Source organism: Chiloscyllium plagiosum, chromosome 12, assembly GCF_004010195.1.
Source record: "Chiloscyllium plagiosum isolate BGI_BamShark_2017 chromosome 12, ASM401019v2, whole genome shotgun sequence".
NCBI classification, from domain to species: Eukaryota; Metazoa; Chordata; class Chondrichthyes; order Orectolobiformes; family Hemiscylliidae; genus Chiloscyllium; species Chiloscyllium plagiosum.
Window position 1 is genome coordinate 37,318,445 of NC_057721.1, and position 20,400 is coordinate 37,338,844.

Consider the following 20,400-nt stretch of genomic DNA (forward strand, 5'->3'; position numbering starts at 1 on the left):
GCTCCTTGGACAAGCTTCCCTCTTCAAACGAAGTTTAATTTCTACTCCTTTCATTTTCCCCAGGGTTTCCCAGAAGACATCCATATACATGTTCAAAATCTCTTGCAAACTCGTTTTTGAGTCTACCACCCTATTAACCATGCCCCAATTTAACTTTAGTTTCTGCAACCAGGAGCATCAGAATTATGCTGAGTAACTGCCTGTTGCTATGTATGGAGACAGTTTGGTACATTGGTCCCTTAGCTGTACTTTTACAGCATATAGCTCTTCGGTGGCAGCACTCATCCAGTGTATGACTGCAGTATAATCTTGGCAGACTTCAATGGCAGTGTCAGAGACTCTGCTGCATTTGTATCCTTTGCATTTTCACTGTCTCACCTTCTAATTTGGGAAGAACCCAGATATGATCAACATCACAAAAACTCTGCTGACTCTGGGCCTCTACTTCTCTCACAAACCCAGCTGATGCTCAGTCTACTCCCTGGCTGGCAATTTATACCTTATGTCTTGTCCTCGTAATTATTCTCCTTTCGCTTGTCCTCTGAATTATTTACCCTTCTCCTACTCGATTTGTACCCAGCAATTTCAGGCAACATGGCCCACTAACTTATACTTGTGGCACTGGGCTTCTCCAGTCTAACATGTTGACTCCTTACAGCCACTCTTGTGACATTAGCAGCATTCCATGGTTGACACTGCATTCTGATGAATTTCTGCTACTCTATGCACCCAGGTGTCGTCACTCAACTGTGCTGCTTTATTGTGGCAGCAATTTCAAAAGCTGCCTTGAAATCCAGATCTCTCCTTGTTAGTAGCTTCTACTGGATGGCTTTGTGTTGGACGCAACAAACCACAGTCCCACAAGGCATCTTGGAGGAACCCTCGAATTCATAGTATTCCACTAACCTCTTTAAGGAGGCCACAAACTGGGTGATGCAATCTCCTTTGTGCTGTACATGTTTGTAAAAGTGGAAACGTTCTCTGGTTATCAGTGGCTTTGATGCAAAATAACTCCCAACTCTTTGCAGAGTTCTTGGTATGTCTTTTTTGCGGGTTTCTCTGTCTACACCAGAAGGCCATGCTCCTAAAGGCACTGAAGGAAACTGGTACATTATGTCTTCAGCCACCTCATTCACATTTAAATACACAGCAAAATGTTTGGTGCATAGCTTCCAACATTCTGTCTCTTCATCAAACAATTGCATCACTCCAAACTGGCCCGCCACTGTGTTTTACTGCCACTCGAGTTTAATAGCCAATTGCAGCCCGAGTTCCCTCGTGACTGCTCTCTGCCATGACTTTGATAAGTTTCTGAGTGAGTACTCCCTTTTTCAGAGGTTGGCTGAGGCCTGAGTCCCCTCACAACCATTGCTCTCAGCCCGCTTCCCTTGCGTCGACTGCAGCCCAAATTCCCTCGTGATCACTTCCCTTGACAGTATCTCCATAATCCTGTGCCATCATCCCCCCCGATTAATAAAAGGGCATTTAGACACAGTTTGTAATTTGTGGCCTGAATCCAGTCCTTGTCAACAGTTGTGTTTGTGGTTCACTAAAACCAGAAATAGAACATAACATAGATGGAGGATAAACCTGAACAAGGAATACTTTATTGTGTATCCTCTCAGCTCCACAGGTGGTGCTAGACTGCTCCTCTAGCTCCTACCTCCAAGTCATCTGACCCACTGTTTTAAAAAGGCAACACACACACACACGCATACATAACATTATTGTGTCCCAATCCTCGGATGCTGCCTGAACTGCTGTGCTCTTCCAGCACCACTAATCCAGAATCTGGTTTCCATCATCTGCAGTCATTGTTTTTACCTCCCAATCCTGAACCTACCACAATGCCCTGGAACAATTTAGTCTGATTTATTGCTAACTGGATATCCCAATCCAACCTGCACTGGCCAGGTTCAAAATAACTTGGGGTCAGGATCCTAGTGGTGAATTAACAGAGGCTACTGGCACAAACTTGCTGGTTCCACCACCTTAAATTTGACTCCAAACTGTTTTAAAAATACAGCCCCACCTTTTAGGAAGAACATCATCTATTTATCTGGGAGGCAACATGACGTAGATCAACTGATACCCAGATTCCAAGGGTTAAATTAGGAGTACATTACATAAATTATGGTGTATTTTGTTAAAAATTAGATTTAAGAGGTGTGCAAAATGAAGTTCATAAATTTTTTCCCTATATCTATACTGTTTCAATGGATTGAAGAATCTAGACTCAGGGAGATAGCCTAAACATTAGATTTATTAGTCAGGACCCTCAAGGTATGAAGATAGGAAACAATTTTACACACAAAAGACAAATTAAATTTATAACTCTCAATTGATACTGGATCATTTGTTAATTGCAAAACTGAGATTGAGAGGGCGGCACGGTGGCACAGTGGTTAGCACTGCTGCCTCACAGCGCCAGTGACCTGGGTTCAATTCCTGCCTCAGGCGACTGACTGTGTGGAGTTTGCACATTCTCCCTGTGTCTGCGTGGGTTTCCTCCGGGTGCTCCGGTTTCCTCCCACAGTCCAAAAATGTGCAGGTTAGGTGAATTGGTCATGCTAAATTGCCCATAGTGTTAGGTGAAGGGGTAAATGTAGGGGATTGGGTCTGGGTGGGTTGCGCTTCGGAGGGTCGGTGTGGACTTGTTGGGCCGAAGGGCCTGTTTCCACACTGTTAGTAATCTAATTCTATTAACCAAAGATAATAAGGATTATGGGGAAGGTGGGTGTTTGGAGTTAGGTCACAGCTCAAGTCTGAATAAGCTGGACGCCTTCAAGGCCTACATCTGTTTTTATGTTCCCATATTTCTTTTGTTGGATTATATACCTTTAAATCATACTGATTTTCCCTCCTCCTCAACCTGAAAAGTAAATCTTAAACACATTAAGTTAAGTTTTAAGAAAGGAGAAGCATTCTCACCCGAAAACTTTCTTCTTCTTCATTATCCTCAGCTCCCATCATGTGGTTCTCTCTGCTATTTTTCAGAGAATGATATACATACACCATCATATCTCGAGATTCATCCTAATAAAACAATAAAACCATAAAATTACAATTTGAACTAACCAAAGTTATTTTGTCCTCCAGTGTTACTAGTTTCAAGTGCCTATCTGTTCTTCTATCCCTTCCCTTTCCCTTCAATTATTTCTCCAACTTATTAAATGTTGACATGGTCTTCGTTTGAGTTATTAACACTGGTAGTATATTCATCAACTCTTATCTCCCTTGTGTTCAGATCTAAACATCTTACATTTAACCTCTACTTCTCCCTGTTCTATAGCTTTCAATCTCTTTCTTCTCTGCCGATATTAATGACATCCATGCACACAAAGCCAGAGTTACTCTCTATTTCTGAGATGTAATTTGCATCTACTGCTGTGAAGGCATACAAAATATGTGCTCAATGTTTCTGCCATTTTCTCAATTTCCATGATAATTTCCACTGTCTCTGCTTCTAAGGGGCTAACTTTTACTATAGCTACTCCTTTACTTTTTATATATTTGTAAAATATCATACAATCTGTTCTGTAGTCCTGGCTAGTTTACCCTCATGTGGTGGCTCTTTCAATTTCAATTTCCCAAAGAAAAAAACCATTGCCACTTTAAAAGCTTCTTTTAAGCTGATACTGTCTATTAACCCAAGCTAGTGTGAAGGTACAGGAGGTAATAAAGTGGGCATTTATTGTTAAAGAAATGGAGTATAAAAGTAGGAAAGTGTTGTTTTATCTGTACAAAGCATTAGTAAGACTGCATAAGGAGTACTGCTTACAGTTTTGGTCCAGAGATTAAACACTTGCCTTATGAGGACAGATTGAGCAATTTAGGCCTAAACTCAAGTTTAGAAGAATGAAATAAGATAATAATTGAAGTATACAAAATGCTAAAGGAGTTTAACAAAGTAGATGTAGAGTGGATGTTTCCTCTTGTGGGGCAATCTTGAATGACAGGTCATAATTTTAGGCTAAGGGGGGGGCAGACTTAAAGCAGAGATGAGGGGAATTAATTCTCTCAAAGGGTCGCAAATCTGTGAAATTCTGCAATGAATGTTGCAGCATGAATAAATTTGAGATAGACAAGACTTTTAATTAGTCATGGGTAAAGTGTAATGAGGAGTGGGCAGGAGAGTGGAGTCAAGGCCGAGATGAAACCAGCCATTATTGTGTTAAATGGCAAAGTAGGCTCAAAAGGGGTGAATTGCCTATTCCTGCTCCTACTTCGTATGTAGATTAGATTGCTTACAGTGTACTCATGTAACCTCCCTTGTAAGCCATGAATGGATCTTTCTCACTGAGATCTTGTATTTCATTGGAATGTATTTTTGTTGAAGATTTTGAATTGTTCCTTAATGCTTTCCCACTGTCTATTTAGTGAATACCTTGTAGTCAACTTAATACAAAACAACCATAATTAAGTCCTAACTATATAACTGACTTTTTAAAAAATTAATGTTTATCTTTGTGATTAAGTATGCCATTTATCAAGTTTAATATAGAATTCAAATGTATTATAATCAGGATATTACAAATGAACTGTGCCTCATTACATAATACTTGTGTAAAATAGTTTTCTCAGTTGATTCGACAGCTTATTGCTCAGGGAAACTGCATCATTCAGTAGTCCACAGCATCACAGATACCAGCCATTCCACAACTTGTCTCATTCTATGGGATATCAAGAAATGACAGAAGGCACTAGATACTGCAAAGACTTCAGGTCAATAAACTGGCATTTGTATTGAAGACATGCTCCACAAATTGCCAAGCATGTTATCAAGTTGTCAGTAGATCTACTGACTGCACTAGCATCTACCTTGCAGTGTCAAAAATTGCCCAGGTATGCCCTGGGCCCAAACAAATCAGGACAAATGCATCTCAGCTGATTACCGTTCCATCAATCTACTTTTAATCAACAGTAAAGCAATACAGGAGTAATCAGCAGTGCTATTAAGCAACACATGTTGAGCAGAACCTTATTGATGCCCATTTTAGGTTCCATCAAGGCCACTCAGCTCCTGACCTCATTACAACCTTGCTTCAAAAATGGAAATTAGAGCTGAATTCTAGTGGCAAGGTGGAAGTGACTGCCCTTGACATCAAGGCAGTCTTTGACCCAGTGAGGCATCAAGGAGTCTTAGCAAAACTAGAACAATGGGAATCAAAGGGAAAATTCTGCCCTAATTGCAGTCATACACAAAGGAAAATGCTTATTGGTGTTAGTAATCTCAACTGGAGGACTTCGCTACAGGCATTTCTCAGAGTGGTGACCAAGGCCCAAATATCTTCAGCTGCTTCATCAATGATGGTCCCTCCATCACAAGGTCAATAGTGGGAACATCAGGTGATGATTTCTGACTCCACAGTTACTGAAGCAGTCTTTGTCCAAATGCAGAAAGATCTGGATAACTTCCATGTTTGGGCTGCTAAGTGGCAAGTAATAAACATCAGACATGTGGCAGACAATCATTATCTCCAACAAGAGAGAATCAAAGCATCAGCCTATGGCATTCAATGGCATTACCATGACATATTATTGCCATCCTGGAGGTTATCACTGGCCAAAAACCAAAAGGGGTTAGCCACATAATTACCGCGGCTAAAAGTGCAGATCAGCAGCTAGGAATCCTGCAACAATATCTCCCCTGGGAGACAAGGCACCAATCAGCGAAGTGATGGAATTCTCCCTACTGCCTGGGTGAGTACAGCTCCAATAACATTCTAGAAAGCTTGATACCATTCAGGATAAAGCAAACTGCTTCTCAGCACAGCATCCACAAGCATCCAGTCCCTCCACCACTGACACTCAGTAGCAACAGCAGCAGCAGCGTGCCCTATATACAAGATGTATTGCAGGGACTGTGCAGTGCTGGATCTTCTTTCTGGGAAATGAAGCCAGATAGGTGTTTGAAGTGAAGCGTATTATTGATCACAACACTGCGAGTTTTAAATTTGTTATGGAAAATGAGAAAAATGGAGAAAAAAAACATTTTTAGAATGAAGGTAGATTTTATTAAAATAAAGCAGGATCTGTCCAAAGTAGACTAGGACAGCTAGTTCAGGGTAAGTCTCCAGTACAACAGTGGGAGGCCTTCAAAAAGGTACTGGGAGGAGTACAGGCCCAATATGGCCCCTTTAGGTTAAAATGTAGAAGCAAGAAGCCCAGAGAACCAAAGATCTCTATGAATATTCAGGACCAAATAAAAAGAAAAAAGAGAAATGTCTAACAGGTACAAACGGAGCAAAACAATGGAAGCCTAGAGGAGTACAAGAAGTGCATGGGGGATCTCAAGAAAGCAATAGGAAAGCAAAGAGAGGGCATGAGAAAATATCAAGGGGAACAGAATAACCAGGGAACTTGATCGGGCCTATTACGGAACAAGGAGGCAATCTGTGCATGAGACTAGAGGATACTGGTGAAGTGGTGGACTTCACATCTATCTTTACTTGGTGGATGCAATAGAGAACTCAAGAAGACAGACTATGAAGTTCTTGAACAGACTGATATAAGAAGCAAGGAGGTTAATGCAAATTTAAAAGTGCACAGATCCTGTGGTCTGGATGAATTGTATCCCAGGCTGTTGTGGGATAAAAGGAAGGAAATTACAGGGGACCTGATCCAAATTTTTAAATTGGCTTCCAGTTTAGAGTAAGGGTAGTAGAGATAGACCAGGGTACTACAAAAACAATGAGTCTAATCTCAGTGTAGGAAAACTATTAGAGAAAATAGTGAAAAGGAAAATTAATCTCGATTTAGAGAGGTATGTTTGATCAAGGACAGTCAGCATGATTTAGTTAGAGGGAGATCATGCCAAACAAATTTGGTGAAATTTTGAGGGAGTGACCAAGTGTTTGAAAAAGAATAAGGCAGTTAATGTTGTTTATATGGATTTCAGCAAGGCCTTTAACAAAGTTTCACATAGGAAAATAGTAAAGAAGGTAGAAGCTCATGGGATCCAGGGTAACTTGGCAAGATGGATCAAAAATTAGCTTAATGATAGGATAGGGCAGTGGTAGAAGATTGCTTTTGTGACTGGAGACTAATATGTAACAAAATCAGTGCTGGGTCCTTTATTAATTGTGATATTCATAAATGATGCAGATGAGAAAGTGAGAGGGATGATAAGTAAGTTTGCAGATGACTCAAAGGTTGGCTGGGTGGTTGACCATGAGGAAGAAGCTGTTAGGCTACAGGAAGCTATCAACAGATTGATCAGATGGGTAAATCAGTGGCAAATGGAGTTTAACCCTGATAAATTTAAATTCATACACTTTAGAAGAGGGAACAAGACAAGGGAGTATTCAATGAAAGGAGAGAGACAAGAAGCTTGGAGGAACTTAGGGATCTTGGGGCACTTGGATCCATGAAGGGGACAGGACAGATTAATAAGACTAGTTAAAAGGCATATGAGTCACCTTGCCTTTATCAGTTGTGGCACAGATTATAAAAGCAGGCTGGTTATGTTGGAATTGTACAGAATTTTGATTGGGCCAGAACTGGAGCGCTATGTGCAGTTCTGGTCAACAACTAAAGAAAGGATGTAATTGCATTGAATGGCATGCAATGGAGATTCACCAGGTTGTTGCCAAGGATGGAACATTTTAGCTATTAAAAAAAAAGGCTGAATAAGCTTCAGTTGTTTTCTCTGGAGCCAAGAATGTTGAGGGGGGTCCTTAAAGAAGTGCATATGATTGAGGGGGTCACAACAGGGTGAATAGAAAACGGCTGTTCCCCTTAGTTGAAGGGTCAATAACAATGGACATTTTAAAGTAAAAAACAGGAGGTTTAGAGATCATTTTAAGGAAAAACCTTTTTGCACAGAGGGTGGAAGTGATCTAGAATGCACTGGCTGGGAGAATGTTGATGCAGCAAAAATCTCAGCATTTAAAAACTATTCAGATGAGCACTTGAAGTGTCATAACTTAAAAGGCTACGGGCCTAGTGTGATTAAGTGTAGTTAATAATACATTTTTGGTGGTAGATTTGATGGAACAAAAGGCTTCTTCTGTATTGTATGATTCTATGAACCTTGGGGTGAACCTATAACTGAGCAGGACACACTCAGTACTGTTGGGCCCCTTAGCCAGAAATACCCCAGGAATCACCCAACCAATACTCCAAAAGGCAACAGGTTCCACCACAGGGAGAGTCCCTCCATGCCAACTGCTGACCCTGGGTCAGCACCTAAATATATTGGAATGGAAATGGGCACACATGTGCGACAGGTGACACTTCAATGTAAATAATTAATGTTGTAACAACATATGCGCTTTTAATTATTTTTGAGAAAATGTCATTTTAGCTGCAACTACAGAGTCTATCCATCCTTAGTTCTACATGATGTTTTGACCCTGTCTGAATGATGGCTATCCTTTCCATGGTACCCATGATAGCATCAGATGATGAGATGGTATACATCTGATTGTGTCCGTAACTTTTAAGCAGCATGAACTGCATAAAAAGATCAAAGTGTTAAGATGCACTTGCAGTTGGGATTGTACAATGATTACTAGCCCCACCAGCATCAAAACATTCACAATCAGTGAAAGGTGTCACTATACTATTCAGTTTCATTGAACAACATGCACCAAGTCATCGTTCCTGCATTGCTTTGTCCCATGTTACTACACTGCTGGGTGTCAAGGGTGCTGTTCTGACTGAATAATGTCAGTATCATCACAATGCTGTGACTGTCAAGGATCCTCATCACCCATCCACAGCCTCTGTATGTCCACTAACTGCCCACAGCAGAGATTCCCAGCATCAAGCATTGTCCTCAGTCTGACCTATACCAATACAATGCTCAGACCTTCGTGAAACCTTTTTCTTATATCCCTCGCATGACACAGTGGAAGGAGATGCTGCTGCATTGCTGATATGCTGTAAAGCATCAAGTAACATTGTGATTTCCACCTATGGACAGAGTACACCTTCCCCATAAGTCAAATATATGAGACTATGGCTCTCCTGGATATTCACCACATCAAGAAAGCACATATGGTTGCACAGTAGAGATAAGCTCCAGCATTTTTAAGATGTGATTTAAGATGCATGCATTCCTCATCCATTCTTGCAGCAGCCATTAGTGCAACGGACACAAGGTTGACCACAACTTCTTACCCTTTTCCTTTGGAAACCATTCTAACGAGCATAAGTGGGCAATAACAGAGACAAAGCAGCTTCTCAGTAAAATTACCTGCAGCTACAGCAAACATAAATAACATTTCAACAGTGTCCTCCAAAATACTGGCACATCAATGCCCCTGACAACGACACCAGTCTAGTCTAATGCCTCCATGTTGACACTGCACTTCATTGTCCTGATTTAGATTTTTATTGATCAGATCTTCTGGTGCCTATATGGTTGAAGATCATACACATGGCAGCAATGAGGATGCCCTCTAACATGTCCCTATTCATCATGAAATGTAGTGTTGCATATTTGATAATGGTGTGGAATGTTTTATGGTCCAACGTGTGAAGTGAGCAGTTTTTGGAACCTTGGAAGGTGCTTGTTACTTTGGCAACTAAGGTGAATTTTTCCAGGGTGCAAAACATTGTTTGTGTCTTACCATTATTACCAGGACTGATACATAAAGTTATAGAGTCATAGAGTCATACAACATGAAACAAGCCCTTCAGTCCAACCAGTCCATGCCGAACATAATCCCAAATTAAACTAGTCCCATCTGCCTGTTCCTGGCCCTTTTCAGTCCAAATCTTTCCTATCCTATCCAAATGACTTTTAAATGTTGTAATTGTACTGATTTTGTCCAAATCTCAGAATGGATTGGCCTAAACCTGTTCAAATCACGGATGAGAGCCCCAAACTGTTCAAATCCCGGTGTCGAGTCCCCAAACTATTACGACATGGGGTAAACCCCACTGCTAATTTAGACCCGACACACAGAGAAGCTCACCTCACACCACAATCTGTTAAATTTCAAGAAGCAAAGAACAATCCCAGATGTCACTATTTAAAGTAAAAATTAACAATTTTATTCTTTAAGTCCAACAGAGAACATTAAAACAACAGCAATTTACAACTCCTTTCTCTTAAACTTATCCTTTACTTCCCACTCTACAATACTGGTCAAATTAAAAAAAAACCCAATTAAGATTTACAGAAAAAATAATCATGTTTCAAAACCAGCCAGCTTTGTCGATTTCCCTTTGTAGATTTTTCTCCATAGATTTTCCTCTGTATTTTCCTGGGTAGTCTTTTCTTCAGTCTTCTATTGCACAACTTTTCTTATGGACTGGTACCTTTTAGACAGCTATTCAGCAAACAGTCTGTACTTGTTGGTGCTCTTTGCAGCTTTCCCCCTGACTGTTCAAAATGTCCCATTTTATACCCCAAAACATTGGATCATTTCATTGGTTTGATGTCATCCCAAACAGTAAAATTCAATTGGATTTTGGTCTCTGGGACATAATTTAAACTGATTGGCTGAATTTGAATTTGTTTTTATACCATGGTAATGCATAACCATCTATTTGTTTCAACCAAATGTTTCTAAATTTTTTAATTGTTCAGCACACTTTGTGCTTTTAGTCAGTCCTTGCCAGCTTCTTCTCTCTCAAAAGTACAGTGTACACCTACACGTTCATAACAGTACACACATCCATCACTTCCTCAGGAAGTTCATTCCAGACTCGATCCACCCTCACTGTAAAAATAATTTGCCTCACATGCCTTTTTTAAACCTCTCACCTTAAAAATGTGCTCCCTAGTCCTGAAATTCCCCATCCTAGGGAAAAGACAACTACCATTAACTCTAACAATACTTTTCATTATTTTATAAACTTCTATCAAGTCACTAATCAACCTCCTATGCTCTAGTGAAAAATGTCCCAGCCTATCCAGCCTAACTCAAATCTTCCATAACCAGCAACATCCTGGTAAATCTCTTCTGAACCCTCACTAACTTAATAATATCTTTCATAGAGTCATAGAGACGTACAGCACGGAAACAGACCCTTCAGTCCAACCCGTCCATGCCGACCAGATATCCCAACCCAATCTAGTCCCACCTGCCAGCACCCAGCCCATATCCTTCCAAACCCTTCCTATTCATATACCCATCCAAATGCCTCTTAAATGTTGCAATTGTACCAACCTCCACCACTACCTCTGGCAGCTCATTCCATACACGTACCACCCTGTGTGAAAAGGTTGCCCCGTAGGTCTCTTTCATATCTTTCCCCTCACACTCTAAACCTATGCCCTCTAGTTCTGGACTCCCACACCCCAAGGAAAAGACTTTGTCTATTTATCTTATCCATGCCCCTCATGATTTTATAAACCTCTATAAGGTCACCCCTCAGCCTCCAACGCTCCAGAGAAAACAGCCCCAACCTGTTCAGCATCTCCCTATAGCTCAAATTCTCCAAGCCTGGCAACATCCTTGTAAATCTTTTCTGATCCCTTTCAAGTTTCACAACATCTTTCCGATAGGAAGACGACCAGAACTGCACGCAATATTCCAACAGTGGCCTAACCAATGTCCTGTACAGCCGCAACGTGACCTCCCAATTCCTGTACTCAATACTCTGACCAATAAAGGAAAGCATACCAACACCGCCTTCACTATCCTATCTACCTGCGACTCCATTTTCAAGGAGTCCAAGGTCTCTTTGTTCAGCAACACTCCCTAGGACCTTACTATTAAATGTATAAGTCTTGCTAAGATTTGCTTTCCCAAAATGCAGCACCTCGCATTTATCTGAATTAAACTCCATCTGCCACTTCTCAGCCTATTGGCCCATCTGGTCAAGATCCTGTTGTAATCTGAGGTAGCCCTCTTCGCTGTCCACTACACCTCTAATTTTGGTGTCATCTGCTAACTATACCTCTTATGCTCACATCCAAATCACTTATGTAAATGACAAAAAATAGAGGAACCAGCATCGATCCTTGTGGAACTCCACTGGTACTGGTCACAGGCCTCCAGCCTGAAAAACAACCCTCCAAGACCACCCTCTGTCTTCTACCTTATATTTAGTAAACATGTTAAATGTTAGTTAAATGCATAAAGTGCACTTACGGCATAGGTATTCTTCACCTGTGTGGGAGTCTGTTTGATGCTATCGCCCTTTGACGGGTCTCAGGTCATACAATAGTGGACCAAATCCTCCCTCGGAGAATGAATCACTTATTCTTTCCACCCCTTGTGGCAGTCATTTTCATTTGCATTACATACTTGCTATTTGGACGATAGAAGGAAACCACAGTTGTGCTCACAAAATGAGTCAGAGGTTTAGTCAAGGTGATGCCCCAAATCTTCAAATTCCTTTCTTGGTCATCTTCCCTGTCAGATCCCTGATTGCTGCTGAAAATGTGTTGCTGGAAAAGCGCAGCAGGTCAGGCAGCATCCAGGGAACAGGAGAATCGACGTTTCGGGCATAAGCCCTTCTTCAGGAATGAGGAAAGATTGTCCAGCAGGCTAAGATAAAAGGTAGGGAGGAGGGACTTGGGGGAGGGGCGTCGGAAATGTGATAGGTGGAAAGAGGTCAAGGTGAGGGTGATAGGTCAGACGGGGGTGGGGGCGGAGAGGTCGGGAAGAAGATTGCAGGTTAGGAAGGCGGTGCTGAGTTCGATGGATTTGACTGAGACAGGGTGGGGGGAGGGGAAATGAGGAAACTGGTGAAATCAGAGTTCATCCCTTGTGGTTGGAGGGTTCCTAGGCGGAAGATGAGGCGTTCTTCCTCCAACCGTCGTTTTGTTGTGGTCTGACGATGGAGGAGTCCAAAGATTGCCCTAAGCAATTGACAGACCATCTCAGAAGTCCCTGGACCAATGCAAGACAATACCCTTAACTTACGATGCTGAACCCTGAACTGAATGCTGTCTCTCTTGGCCTGACTGAGGATTACTCCGTTTAGACTTTGAGATATGTCATTTGATTGAAGTGCAAGCAGTATGTTTGTCACATAAGCTGCTTATACATGCTGCATGTGTGACACTGACATATCACAGTAGCATACAGCAACATGTCCATCCCCTTGACTGAACACGGCTGATAATTCAGAAGCTGCCTGGTTTTGTGCCTGTGCTAAAAGGCAAATCTGAACTGTGAGCTTTTAAACAGTGGTATAGGGGACAAAGCTCAAAACTCAAGGCAAGGCAAGGCAGAAATGTTAACAGCATCCAAGTACCCACAGTGAGTGGGAACTAAGAAAGTGAGGAGCCCAATATGTACCCTGATTCAATTAGTTGGGTGCCTTTCCCGGTGTACAAAGTCCAAACAGAAGCATCACAATGGGCTCCCAAAGTGTAGCAGTGAAGTGTAGAATTGTAAATGAGTCAGAGCTCTGCCACAATGATGTAGTGAAGCTGATACGCATCCGATGTTAATATCAATGTAGAGAATTGGAAACTGCACATCAATTACGTGAGGTACGAGTGGCACATAAGCATGTGCAAATAGGCTTCTCACTGCTTACCAAGGAGATTCTCATCTCACTATACAAAACTTGATTATAGAATGGGATTTTTTGACACCATGAACCGCATTTCTGCATGAACTTACCATATTTTCCCAACTGATCTGCCAGTGCCAAAGTCATTCAGGGGCTAGGAAGATTCTAACGATAACATCTAAAACTTTTCCCAAAGACCACATCTCACAATTTGATTCACAGATGTTCAATCACTTCATAATATAGAACGTCAGTGCAACAATATAGCAACCAAGCTGCAAATGTACATTTTTTTATAGGATGAATTTGAAAAAGACCTCGTGCTAACATGTCATAAATAAAGCCAAACAACAACCACAAAAGTCAATAGAATGTAAGATCACATATTTAAAACAGCAGATTATAAACAAAAAGAAAAGTCAATATCATTCTATAGTGTTCTGGCAGAACACATCTTGAATGTTTTGAGAGATTCTGGAAAATTAAAATTAAATTTGCCAAAAATTAATGTAAAACACCACAGAAAATATTTTTAAATTAAAGATATTATTTGAAAATATTTATACAACAATAACTTCCGTTCAATCTCTGGCAAGAGTAGACAGATACTGAGTATGACATAAAATAGGTGATGTATTTTGAACAAGGCATAACAAATCCCATAATCAATATCTACCAAAAGATATTATTCACTCTGCTACTGGAATAGAGTATGTTACATTTCATACATTTCATCGCAAAGACAAAATACTAGCCAAACTGACTTCACTGCCTTCTGAGTGGCATTTAAAGTCTCAATGGCATTTCCACTCCTTGGTACCAGAACTTATTAGATTAGATTACATTAGATTACATTACAGTGTGGAAACAGGCCCTTCGGCCCAACAAGTCCACACCGACCTGCCGAAGCGCAACCCACCTAACACTACGGGCAATTTTGCATGGGCAATTCACCTGACCTGCACATCTTTGGACTGTGGGAGGAAACCGGAGCACCCGGAGGAAACCCACGCAGACACGTATTGTAAGACTTAGAGTATTTTCAGTCATCAAAGTCAATTTAGAGAGAATATCACTTAAACAGTCAGATTCTTCATTATTGTTTGTACTAACCGTCCTTTCTTGATCAAGTTCCACCAAAATCATAGTATGGTCTTTAAATCTTAATCTGATCTGATCATTGAGTTTAGGCAGTTTTCCAGCTAAGAAAGAAAGTAAAACAAGTTAACACACAGTAATTATGTCTCATCAGCAGGCTAATGACACAGTCAAGGTCACTAATACAGCATGGAAAATTAAAAAATAATATCTAACACATTCAAATATTGCAAACATTTTAAATTTTATTCGTGTGCTGAACTAAATGTAACAATTAGAACATATTATCTTAACTGCCCTCAAGATCTACTTAACCTTACAAGTTGTGATTTTATATTACAGGACAGGCAACATAACTGATTGCTGCATTGGAATAAGGAGTTGCAAACAACTCAAAGATATGGACAAGCACTGTACTAAAGCTCTGTAATTAAAGGTTGGAAGTTACATTTTGGCAATGGATATTTGTGGTTTTCTGAAGACTTAAAAATAATTAAAACAATGAAAGAGACCTGCTAGTTCATCACCTCATTACAATACCTAGTTAACTTTTACATTCCTCCTCTTTGCTGGCATCAATCCTAAATTTGCCATGTTACAAATTTGAACCTTGTCCTACTTTTATAACTTCAATAATTTTCTGGATGTTTTTTCCATATTGTTTCCATTTTTATATTGCACATACCTCTAGAAGACAACCTTTAAAAGGACTGAAAAATCCTTACGTCTTAGTTTCATGGTTCTTCCCTCTACTTCCTCCAAAGCCATTCCAGAATTTCACACAACATTCAAGATGTATTCTGCCAGAACACTATAGAAGTGATATTGACTGTTCTTCTTGTTTATATTCTGCTGTTTTAAACATGTGATCTTACATTCGATTGACTTTTTTTGGTTGTTTGGCTTTGTTTTGTTTATGGTTGTTGTTTGGCTTTATTATGACATGTTAGCACTAGGTCTTTTTCAAATTCATCCTTAATCAATTCAACAATAATTTTCTATTTATCCTTGCTATGTGCGGTACTTATCAGTATTAAATTTCATCTGCCACTGTTTTTCTCAAGCAGGTAACCAGCATGCTCAATTGAAAGTTTATGAATTGCCTCATCTGACTGAGCTCCCTCTACTAGTTAAAAAAAAACGCACCATAGCATACAATTAAATGCACTTAATGTGTATAGTTCTATAACTAACAGTAATCACTATTCACAGTGATCATCATTCACTGTAAACATTGTCAGTCCTTCTCCTTCACCAAAGTTTGAAGTAATAGACTGAATTTAGCACATAGCCTATTGCATTTGAGCTTCTAGAAATTCAAATTGTAAGCAGTGCTTTGACTTCAACAGTGATTGCTGGAAATTTTATAAAAATAAAGCAGACTAGAAACACCTTAGTTCTTCACTGAGAAGATGACTAAATGTTACAATGTACCATACTAGCCCCATTCAAGCTGTTTATTATTGGATCTATTTGCTTTCTTCATACTGACTTCCAATAATTTATTTAATTGATTGAACTGTCCTAATCTGCTCCCTTTTCCATATAAACATTTTCCTCAGTCCTGAAGTTGGTGTTTCTAATCTTATCACACACTATTTAATCAAACAACCCACTTATTCAACCATTGCAAAAATGCTCAATGTCCTGATCTTCTTCCTTAAAAGGCTGTTGTTGCTCTTTCAGTTCTTCTGCATTCATCACAGTCCCTCTTTGCCTGCTGCCGTTGCACACGGCACAGCAAAACAGTAAACTCTGCTTGGGCTATACCACAAAGCCAGACTGATCAAAGTGTTGAAACGTTATCTTGAAACTTCTATTGTCTGCTCCATGATGGCCCTGGTGGAAGAATGAGCAGCATTTTATCTATGCTCAGCCTCAGTCAGGGGATTGCATTATGGAGTCATGAGCCAGGCTGCAGAGGGTAGTTCTGGGCTGGTAGGACTATGATGACTTTACCTTTACTGTGTACATGCTTCATTAATGAAATTGCCCTGTGAAGAGCCTCACACCACCCACAAGTACAGCCACATACTTAGACAGAAAATAACCACTTTTTTCACCTACTTCAGATTGGTCCCAGCAATTTCCACTTTTGAGATTTGGCTTAACAGTTTGTGCTTTGCCTGATAATCTAGAAGCTGCCACAAAACCTTCACATTCTTTTCTTCCTTGTACTCCACGTCAATCCCGCTGGTTCTAAATTTCCACATATTCTCACACAATTTGTCCATTTACATTTTCATCTCCCAACATTACTCTGAGCCCTAGCCCTATAGCTTAGCCATCCAACCATAATGCTGCACTGGCCCCTAATAAAGCCAGGGTAGTGGTGACTGTTAAATGATAAACCCCTCCCACAATAACCAATGTCCTCCTTCACAGGATTTTCATTTGAATCAATCCTCTAGTTCACTATCATTACTTTTGCCTTCCTTCTGAATTTTTTTAAAATGTTATTTTCGAAAATTCTCTTTCACAGACACATCTCATTCCTTAGTGACTGCCTCAAGCTCAGACTTATCCCAAACTGAAGTTTCATCCTTCTTGTTTTGAATCCAATTAGGATCACAGGTATCACCATGATGTACAATGAGCTTGTACATGCACATGTTCAAACTCGCGCTCCATCAGCATTGCCTCACGCTATCTCCAAGCTGCCCTGCACCTCAGCTCTATTTCACTCTTCAGCTTTTTTGACATTTTAACAAAATACTTTTTCCTTCTTTCAGGTATTAAGGAACATAGGTTGCAACAACTGAGGTACCTCCTTCCATCTGACTCCATTCCTTCTTCTAACCTCACCTCGTCAAGTATTTACCATACTTTCTGACCGTCTACTAAACAGTCTGTACTCAGTAGATAACTTAGTTTCATCCCTAAACGCCCCCATCTCAATGAATTTTAGGCATGAAATGATGTCGATTTCTACTTCCGTTACCTTTGCTTCTGTGCCCATGTTTTTGGATTAGAGTCATCTAAAGATCCCACAGATCCTTTCACCTGCCTCCAACACACTGACTCTGGTGTCTTACTTACATTTGACTTGTTCATCAAAAACTGTGAACCTGACATCAGTCACCTTAATTTCTCTGCTCCCCTCACTCGTTTTAACCTATTTCCGTCTGAACTGACTACAGTTTGGGTTCCTAGATCTAACCCTGACTTTGTAATCGCCACCTGGACAATAACCTCACCAATAAGCATCAAGCTGCTCTCATCTTCACCTGGTCTATCTGACTCCTCCCTTCCCTCCTTTACATCTCTTATTTCCATTTCTGGGAATAGACTGGTCACCAATATCTATTACTGACTCCCACAACTACCTTGATTATACATCCTCACATCCTGCTTCTTCTAAGATTCCAATCCATTCTCCAAACTTTTCTATCTCTGTCACATCTGTTCTGATAATGACACCTTCTACAGGGAGCCTCAGACATGTCCATCTTTGTCCTCAACCAATGATTCCCCACTACCTTAGCTGACAGGTCCTCAATCATGTCTGACCACTTCCCTGAAGTTCTGCCTGCATCCCTTTCCTCACACAACAACAGTCCTCCTTGCCCTCACTTTCCACCCCAATCAGCCTCCACATCCAAAGGATCATCAGCCAGTATTTCTGCTACCTCCAGCAGATACCACCACCAGACAGATATTCCCCTCCTCCCCTGTCAACTCCTCCTTCACTCCAAACATTTCCTCACACTCCCATGGCACCTTCACATGCAGTTGCAGAAAGTGTAATACCTACCTGTTTCCCTCCTGCCTCCTCGATATCCAACGCCATGTGAAGCAGCAATTTGCCTGTACTTCATTCAACTTAGTCTACTGAATTTGCTGCTCACAAAATGGTCTCCTCGACACCAAGGAGATAAAACACATAGTGGGTGACCAATCTGCAGAACAACTCCACTCTGTCCATAAAAATGACCCCAAGCTTCCAGGTGGCTGCCACTTCAACACATAAGGTTCCCATGGTAATACTTCTGTCTCAGCTCAATGGAAGTGGAGGAACAATATCTCATTTCATCTTGGTACTTTACAACCCTCAGGACTGAACACTTAATTTAACAATTTCAGGCATGAACACCTTCCTCCACATTTGTTACCCAACCCGAGCACTCAAGTCCTGTTCTATATAAGTGGCTCCAAGCATAGCCTACACATTTCAACTATTCACAGTCCCTTTATTCCCCAATCAACATTTATCTCACTCCCAGCTTATCATCAACAGTCCCTCTGTCTGCTTCTCCTTTTTTTTTCATTTTTATTGATTTTTCTCCAAAAAATGACAGCAGAACAAGGTACAATCACAAGCAATAAACAACTGTAAGCAAATCCCCAATCACCTTCGCCACAGCATATATCTCACCCAAAGTACAAAAAAACACAAACCACCCTAATAAATATATACATATACAAAGTACAAAACTCATAATAAATTAAACCAGCAGTAAGATAAATGCATTAGCAAAAGAAAAAAATTGCTACAACAGAAGATAACTCAGTCTGGAACAGTTAAAAAGTCAACATATGAAAGAAGAGGATTCCCAATTTTTGTAAATTTGTTAGAGGAGCCAGATAAGATCAATCTATTCTCATTTAAGTATAGCACATCTCTAACCCAGTGTGTATGAATAGTCAGAATTAGGGATTTCCATTTTAACAGTACCAATCCTTTGGCCAATAGGATAGTGAATGCTCACATGTCTTTTTTAGAGGAAGAAAGAATAAGCAAAGAGGATGACACCCCAAACAAAGCATTAGGAGTAAGATTTTCGCCAAATACCTTAGATAAGGTGTCAATGATATCAGTCCAATATCTACCTAAAGAAGGGCAATGCCAGAAAACGTGCAAATAATTTGCTGAGGTTTGTTGACACCGATCACAGGACAGTGACACTTCCTCAAATATTTTTTGCAAGTTGAGCTTTGGTGAAGTGGGCGTGGTGTAGAATCTTGCATTGAATAAAACCTTTTTTGCACAGATAGAAGATCTATGCATCCTTTGCAAAATCTCATCCCACACATCACCCAGAATTACCTTTTCCAGATCTCCCTCCCAGATAGCTTTAATAGAATCAACAGAGTCTGAGCATACTTTATGAATGTTTGAATAAATAGCTGAAATAGCCCCCTTTAATGAAGAAAGCGGTTATAGAAAGATGTTAAAATTAGAATCATTCGGAAGGGTGGGGAAAACCTGAAATGAACTACGAACAAAACTGCGAACTTAGGGGTAACTAAAAAAGTGTTTCTCAATTTCCCTCTATTAGGGAGTCTATAATACAATCCCAATAAGGTTATCATCCCTTTCTTATTTCTGGTCCACCTAACTTCCCTGGATGTATTTCTGGGAATATCCTCCCTCAGCACAGCTGTAATGCTATCCCTTATCAAAAATGCCACCCACCCCACGCCCCCACCTCCTCTCTTGCCTCCCCTTCTATCCTTCCTATAGCATTTGTGTCCTGGAACATTAAGATGCCAATCCTGCCCATCCCTGAGCCATGTATCATGTTGCGGTTGTACAAGACATTGGTTAGGCCACTGTTGGAATATTGCATGCAATTCTGGTCTCCTTCCTATCAGAAAGATGTTGTGAAACTTGAAAGGTTCAGAAAAGATTTACAAGGATGTTGCCAGGGTTGGAGGATTTGAACAATAGAGAGAGGCTGAACAGGCTAGGGCTGTTTTCCCCGGAGTGTCGGAGGCTGAGGGGTGACCTTATAGAGGTTTACAAAATTATGAGGGGCATGGATAGGGTAAATAGGCAAAGTCTTTTCCCTGGGGTCAGGGAGTCCAGAACTAGAGGGCATAGGTTTAGGGTGAGAGGGGAAAGATATAAAAGAGACCTAAGGGGCAACTTTT

At 40.6% G+C, this 20,400-nt stretch overlaps 1 protein-coding gene across 3 annotated transcripts in view; it reads right to left on the reverse strand.

The window, feature by feature from the left end:
• riox2 (ribosomal oxygenase 2) overlaps positions 1-20,400 on the reverse strand; it is a 61,000-nt gene that overhangs the window by 9,493 nt on the left and 31,107 nt on the right. For all 3 annotated transcript variants that reach the window (XM_043700804.1, XM_043700805.1, XM_043700806.1), the window contains exons 8-9: positions 14,542-14,630; positions 2,932-3,036 (exon numbers count right to left, since the gene is read on the reverse strand). In XM_043700804.1, the coding sequence (XP_043556739.1) occupies positions 2,932-3,036; positions 14,542-14,630 (194 nt within the window). The remainder of the gene's footprint in view (positions 1-2,931; positions 3,037-14,541; positions 14,631-20,400) is intronic.